General features: G+C 40.6%; 1 protein-coding gene across 1 annotated transcript in view; it reads right to left on the reverse strand.

Annotated features, from left to right (window-relative positions):
- The window catches only part of adarb2 (adenosine deaminase RNA specific B2 (inactive)), a 272,282-nt gene that overhangs the window by 19,277 nt on the left and 244,948 nt on the right, over positions 1-8,057 (reverse strand). Inside the window, exon 7 of the mRNA XM_017704998.2 lies at positions 4,592-4,766. Coding sequence (XP_017560487.1) covers positions 4,592-4,766 — 175 coding nt within the window. The remainder of the gene's footprint in view (positions 1-4,591; positions 4,767-8,057) is intronic.

The raw sequence follows: 8,057 nt of genomic DNA on the forward strand, positions 1-8,057 counted from the left end.
CTGTGGTACTGTATAACAGCAGTGAAACAGAGCCAGTTAGTTTAAGCTCCATTCTCAGCCCTGATCTTGATGATGACCTTGATCAGGTCTCCCTTAGAGCTCCAGTCTCTCCAACGGCAGAGAGGGATCATTTACGGGGGTATAAAAAGGACAAAGAGTGGCAGAGAGCTTGGTGTGGAAGAAAGGCGGATGCCCCTTTTCGTATTATTCTATTTTTTTGTAAAGTAATTGCTTTCACCCCAGACCGTGACCTGGCCAGATTTAATCGAACTCTTCCCAGCTCTGACCGACTGAATCAAATCGGTCAAATTAACAGAGCTTTGCGGGGGGAAAAGGTTCACCTCTGTGCACATGACCTGCCTCACACACAGAGGGACAGAAGTCAGACTGTGTAAAAGATAACACACAAAAAAAAGACATTCACAAATACAGCTCAAAAGTCACATTGGAGTTTCTAAGTTGATTATATATATATATATATATACACACACATTATAGTCAGTCATCATGATGATTTCATTTGCTAAGATATCATTTTTTAGTGTGTACAGTCGTGCCACTTGGAGGCCCAGAGCCTCATCTAATTAAAAATTTGATCCAGGGGGCGCCATTGCTATCTTTTGCCTAGAGCTCCAGAATCACTAAATCCCAGCTGTACATCTGTATTTATTGGCTCTCTCTTAGTGAACTGAAGTGTTGAACTGGCACAAACCTTTAAGAAAAATCTAATATCAACACAAGACAGTGGAGGGAAGCTGATGGTCATAATTAAATTGAGCATATGCTAATAAATGCAAACACAGCTGCCTGTGTATGTGTGAAGTTCTCACATTCAGCGAGTCTGCAGACAGTGTGCAAACATGACAGAGGAATGAGGAGGCAGAACCAGAGAGAGAGAGAGAGGGAGAGAGAGACCCATCCATTCACAGTCTGTTAACACAATGTCATCTTACGGCCTTAAACAGTTTCCTTTCCTGTGCGGTGCTCACTCACAGGCTAACAGCACCATTTAAACCACACTCCCGGTCTTCATTACGCCGTTAAGGCTGGGCTAATGTCTTTGATCCCCTCGCACTGATAGAGGGCGTGAGCAACAGGGCATTCTCTTCTCTCTTGCTCTCTTTTCTGTCTGTGTATCTCCCTCATTCTCTCTCTCTATCTCTGCATATTTACTCACAGGACAGTGTTTGCAAGGCTACAGATGCTCGTCATGACATACACAAAGTCATAAACCTACATAGACATTTATCATTTCAGTGGTGGATGAAGGACACAAACCATGTACTTGAGTTAAAGTAGAGATACTCAAGGTAAAATATTACTCCAGTAAAAGTAAAAGTTCCTCCTTTTAGACCTCCACTTGAGAAAAAGTACAAAAGTATTTGCCTTCAAATGCACTTAAGTATCAAAAGTAAAAGTACTAAAAGAGTAATTATGGCTCTAATCTATTATTACCATTTTTCTAACAAGACTTCCTTAATCAACTCATTTCAGGTGGAAGTCCTCCAGCGTCTCTCTTGGTAAACCAGTCTTTAAATAGGACGTCATTAATTAGTGACGCTGACGTCTATTAAAATGATCAGAAGCACAAAACACTGAAGGTAAACAGTTTCCATCAGGGAGAACCGAGTGGCTCTGAAATCACATTTTGTGAACAAGCAAAGTTTAAGATTTATTTTCAACTTAGAACTTTAAGTTCACAAATGAGTCTCCTTCACTATATTTCATCTGTAGGCCTCTATTCATGAACATGAACTAGCTAAAACTAATTTACTATAAAATGAAATGGTGTTTGTATGAATTCAGAAAAAGATGCATCAGTCTCGACTGCATATGTGGACATATTTCTATATTGTGGTCTATTTACACAAAGTTAGGTTAGTTCATCATTTATGTTGTCCAACAGGTCAAAACAAGCTCAAAACAAAGTGACCGCTGTGCCCTGATTGGTGTGTTAGTTATTGATGTGACGTTTTTATACACACACAAACCAAAATGAATGGCAGATCTTGCAAAATGTAGTGGAGGAAAAAGTAAGATATTTGACTTTGAAATGTAGAGGCGTGCAAGTAAAACGTCGCCCAAAATGCAAATAATTCAGTAAAGTACAGATATACGAAAAAACTACTTAAGTACAGTAAGGAATTACATTTACTTCGTTACTCTCCACCACTGTATAATTTTAACACTTATTCCAAAATCTATCTCAGAAGCTGCTTCTATTAACTTTGATACTTTGATGTCAAGTTAACGTAACATCCATGCCAGGTGACATTTCTTCTGATGTTGGGATTTCAAGACAATTTTTTGTGTGAATAGAGGGAACACTATAAAAAATGACGTGTAGCTTAGCGCATGCTGATGATGTGGCATAGCTAACATCTCATAAATAATACAAAGGAACTCTCCTTACCTAAGAAGAAAATGCTCACTTACATTACAGTGTTACAAAGTCCCACCAATAAGTGTCATGACAACCTAATGTCACCTCACACAGATCAACTCGATCAACTTGACATCAAAGCTGGCAAAGGCAATCTTTATGACAACTGAGGCCCATCGCAATAAGTGGTTATCAATGCTATGAATGCAGGCTTAATATTTGTCAGTTGTCATGAAGGGCTTAAGTAGGGTCATGTTGGTAGCACTTTACTGTATAGTGCTGTTCATAAGGCATAACTCTACATAAATGTTTATAGATGCTTATTCCTATAGGCAGCATCTGTTATAAAGGCTACTATAGCCTTTACAGCAAATTAAGCCTATTGGAAGCATTTCTAAACATTCATGTAGGGTTCTGTCAGTTGTTATGACAAGCTTATGCAATTTTAGTGATAGTGTAACTTATCAATCAAGATGCTTTGTCCAACTAGACAATAGTAAACTACAAAACATCAGTACTAAATACTAGCCTACAATAAGAAAAGAGACACTAATGTTTGGATAATTTAACTTGCCTTTCTTAAGTTTTTAATAACTTTTTTCAAACCTGGTCATTAGTGTTAGTTGCTATAACTTCTCTGATGGCTGCAAATGAATAATTGATAACTTTAGCTTGGAAAGTAATATATAAACAAGACATAAATTGTATCCAGAGAGTGTCCCAAGACTGCTTTTGAGTGCTGTATGTAAATGTCTTCATTGTTCTGACATCGCAACTATGATGAGTTCAAAGTAGTTCAAACCAACATTAGACACCAAACTTTTCATCAAGCACACACAATTCAGTCCCTTTAAGAGACCACAGTACAGCAGGAGTAGGCCCAAGGGACCCTGGATTAATGCTATGACATATCCGCTATAGGAACTAATTACTGCCGGATTATTAAATCCACATCTCAGAACAAGAGCGGTCATTAGACGACAGCAGTGCCAAACTGCAGGTGGCCAGCCAAGGTGCCTGGGCCTAGTGCTGCTGCCGATGATGTGCTATCCTTAAAGGCAAATATCAGGCCAACCTTTTCCTCTGTCATTAAAAGGCGCTGGGGAACAAGTGGCCTGTTTAAACAGCGCTAACGTGCCTTCATAAAAAGTAATCCTCTAATAAAGATAAACCTTAAATCAATACGTCCCTGTGGCTCTGTCACTAGGGATGCAGGGACTGCTATCTCAGTGCTCATGCTGTTAGCAGCCGCTGTGTGCTAACAGGCCAAAGCTGTTCGAGCTCCACTGCCGGAGCATCTCAGATGGGGACTGGCAGGTTTTAGGCTCAGTGCGGTGTAAATCTTTGGACACAGCTGCTTGTTTTTTGAGCAGACTTGGTGAATGATGACTTTGGCATGGGCTCAGGGGAGAAGCCCTGTACTGTATGCAATGCTTTGATTTTTTGGGAATGATGCCATGTGATGATCTCTGTGTGGCTGTATGACCTCATCTCACAAGCCTCTCAGTTCAGTACATTCAACAGACTGGAGGCAATAAAGCTCTCAGTTTAATGCTGCTTTTTTGCATAATAAAAATGAAACAAGAAAGCCCACCATAAGGGCAGACCCTCCCTCCAATAAAAATATTGCTACCTCTTTACCTCTTTAAATTAAGATCAGGGAGGAAAGCCACACCACTTGTAAGCGTAAATTACCCAGTGATCATAGAATGGGAATCATCACACCCAACGTCGACTAGAGGGGTACAAAGCCCCATAGCACTGCACTGTGAAGCAGTGGAACTGTGTTCATTGGTTTGATGGGCAATTATCCAATACCTTTGGGATGAGATGGAGTGATTTAGAACTAATCATCCTACATCAGTACCTGACCTTACTAACGCTCTTGTGGCTGAATGCAATCAAAGCCACAAACCAATGTTTCAACATCTAATGTAAAGCCTTCTTAGTAGAGTAGAGGCTGTTACTGCAGCAAAGAGGGACACACTCCTGTCAATACCTTTGATTTCAGAAGAAAACACTGGATAAGCAGGTGTCTGCAAACTTTTGGACATATACAGTCCATCAGTTGACCATTATCATCTAGGCTATTATCGGAATATTATGTGGAAAATAATGTCATTGTTGAACAATGTTGGGTTACAGTTGTTATTAAGTTGCTACAGGGCAGACCTGGCAATGCTGCCAAAGCACATAACAAGGACACACCTGGCTATCTTATCTGTACAGGACATGGTGATGAGCCGCTCGCCCTGAAGCACCCCGTCCCACGTCTGCACAGGCGCTCTGCATCTGACTGGCAGGGTCCCCTCCCCAGACTCGATCTTGGTCCGCAAGTGGCTGTGGAACTTCTTCACCAGGTGTCTGCCACTGTGCACTGAGACTGCATTAAAAACAGAGCATGAGCATCATAGAGAGTAGGGCTATTTACACAGAGGGACACAAGTGAATAAGGCAAAAATATGAACAAAATGAATGAACTCAAAACTGGCAATAAACTTCAAATAAAAACAGTGTTTTGAAGCAAAGTAGTGTCTTTATGGTCAAAATGATGTGGTGGTTTGAGGTCATATGATGCAGTGTGTGCCCCTAAAACAGAACTTCGATTCACCATGTCAATTGTTCTGAGATCTTCCCCTGACCGTGACTGATCCTAAACACAGCTGGTCCTAAGACCTCCTCCTGACTGTGAACGGTCACTGTTATGTTGGTTTTGAGACTTTCCCCCCAGATGTGATTGGTCATAATTACTGTTTTGTTGGTTCTGAGATGTTCCCCTGACTGTTCATAATCACAGCCACGACTTTCGTCGGTTCTGAGTCCTACGCCTAAGAATCCTTTCCTTAAAGCTACTGATGCAAAATCATTAGACTGAACACACTTGGAGGAGAACACTAACTGCCAGTTCTGTTACATTAGGTAACAGAGGCCTACACTAGTGATAGAGGATGATAGCGAGGACAGTTGTGATCTCTTGGACTACCAGCGACAGATGATCATAGTCAAAGTCACAACCTCCTGATAATAGGGCTGACACCACTCAGGAGCCCAAAAATTGGTTCTAAACTCTAAGGTTTTTCTTCTTCTCCCTGGCTGTGCTTGGTCCTAATGACCCCCTCTCCACCTGTGACTGGTCTTATTTTCCACCTTGCTTGTTTTAAGACCTCCCAGAACTATGACTGGTCCTAATCGTCATGCCGTTGGCTTTGAGACCTTCTCTTGACTGTGATTGGTCTTAATTTTTATTAGAGTAATTTGCTTTCAGATCTCCTCCTGACTACAATTGGTCCTAATCACTGGGTTGTTTGATCAGAGACCCCACCCTACCCTTAACTTTACTATCATGCTTAACAAAGGTTTTTGGATTGTGTGGGGTATGTTGAGAGGTTGCCAGTCTTGTGATGCCAGTCTAGTGTGCAGCAGTGTTACCTCAGAGGCAGCAATTGTCATATTTTGACTGCTTAATGACTTCATAATTTAGTGGATCCAGTGACATTCAGAGAAAATACGTAAGTACAGCAAAGCACATCAGTTGATTTATTTTACAGCAGGGTACAACTGCAGTGCTTTTGGAAAATGCCATTCATTTTCCCTGTGGAGAAATTAACTTAGACCTAGAGTTCCTAATATGGGCATGATATCAACTACAATATGACAACTCAACTTCAGAAGCCTTTGGAGAAAAGTTGGAAGGCTTATACAGCATGTGAAAAAAAAGTTAACATAATTCATTACAAAACTAGCTGTGCATTAATTACATCATGCAATTATTGCAATACTTGCGTAATAAATACTGAATCTATAGCAAATAATACCTGAACTTCTAAAGGTGGAAATAAATGGAGAAAATAAATAATTTTTATTTAATGTTTGAATGGCTTGGAAACTAACTTTACTGCAATTGCGTGATCAGTTTAATAGACATTCCTAATTACAGTTTTAAGCTTAAGTTTTCAGCAGGGAATCTGATCTGTTGCAAAAGTAACATTCCCAAGTCTTCAGCTTCAGCTCACTGAGCTTTCTTCTCTCCTCCTATTTCCGTTGACAGTTATTACGGACGTTTCGCATCACATATACAAACACATATTTAGGATGTAAAAAGTCCAGGATTCTGAGCCATTCTTTGACCTGCATGTACAGATAAACACATTGAAATCTAACAAGGCTGGGAAAAAGGCAATAATCAGACACCGCTCTCCCAAAGCTTCTTAAAGATTCATTTCCCTGCCTGACTCTGTTGCCATGGCTGTGCGGATGCAGACAGACCAGCGCTAAGCTCAGAGTTTCTCTCTCTCTGAAGTCTCAGTGCAAGGCGAGAAGCAAAAAGGTATTACGCAGGCCCAGAGCATAAGCCATTCTACTAATCTATAAAAGCTGACTGATGAACACTTAAACGCTTTAATGACCAAGTGAGAGAAGTTCAAAGCTTTCCTCAGAGACAGTTCCCCCCTCCACTCTGATGATTAAGTTGCCACAGACAGCCTTCTTCCTCATAAAAAGCCCCGCACCATCAACACAAAAATGCATGGGTACAGTGGCTAAACACATTGATCTGGCTTAAAAGTGAAGGGTGATGAATGTATCCGCGCAATTATTTGATGGAAATCTGTCAAAAAGATAACATTTATCACGCTTAAAAATCCTGCAGATGGAAAAAAAGGGAAAAAAAGAAGAGCCCAACATCCGAATAAATATCCATCTCTTTTTATCTGTTGAGCATTAAAATGTCAGCCGAGAAGGCCCTGGATGGGATGCGACATAAAAAGGGGAAGAACGCTGTCTGACAGCCAGTGACAAAAGCGTGGCAGTGGCTTTCAGAAACTCCAAATGGAAAAAAAAGAAAAAAGATGATCCCTTAAAAAAAGGAAAAAAAAAAACTTTAAAACTGGCATAAGTGGGAAACAGAATGAGCACAGAGGGAGAAGGACAGAGGGAGAGAGGAAAGAGAATGACAGACAGAGAATGAGAAAGACAAGAAAAAGAGCAACAGAAAAAATGATAGATGGAACAACAGAGAGGAATAGGGAAAGAGAGAGTCTTACAGTCAGTTGGTACTTTTTGTGCCACATTACATAAAGATACTTACACAGATCAGGCAAGATTATGACCTCCTCCTTGTTTCTGCGCTCACTGTCCTTTTTATCAGCTCCACTTACTGTATAGGAGCACTGTGTAGTTCTACAGTTACAGACTGTAGTCCATCTGTTTCTCTGATACTTTGTTAGCCCTCTTTTACCCTGTTCTTTAATGGTCAGGACCCCCATGGACCCTCACAGAGCAGGTACTATTTGGGTGGTGGATCATTGTCTGCACTGCAGTAACACTGACGTGGTGTTATGTTCGTGTGTGTTGTGGTGGTGTGAGTGGATCAGACACAGCAGTGCTGCTGGAGTTTAATCATAATAATAATCATATAATCATATATTTATATATTCAGTGTTGTGCAAACTCAGAGAGCACCCTTCATGTATTAAGCAGCCCTTAAAGGGGAACTCCACTGATTTTGCTAAACCAGAGTGAGTCAGAATTGTTCACCATTGTAGTATTAGGAACCAGCCATCCCTATGAGCAGGTGCATGACCAGTAAACTTACATGTGTCTTATAAATTTTTATTCCATGCTGATAATAGTAAAATACTGCTAACTTCTAAAAACTGTTCTGCCCTCTTCTGAA

The sequence above is a fragment of the Pygocentrus nattereri genome, chromosome 3 (genome assembly GCF_015220715.1).
Source record: "Pygocentrus nattereri isolate fPygNat1 chromosome 3, fPygNat1.pri, whole genome shotgun sequence".
NCBI lineage: Eukaryota > Metazoa > Chordata > Actinopteri > Characiformes > Serrasalmidae > Pygocentrus > Pygocentrus nattereri.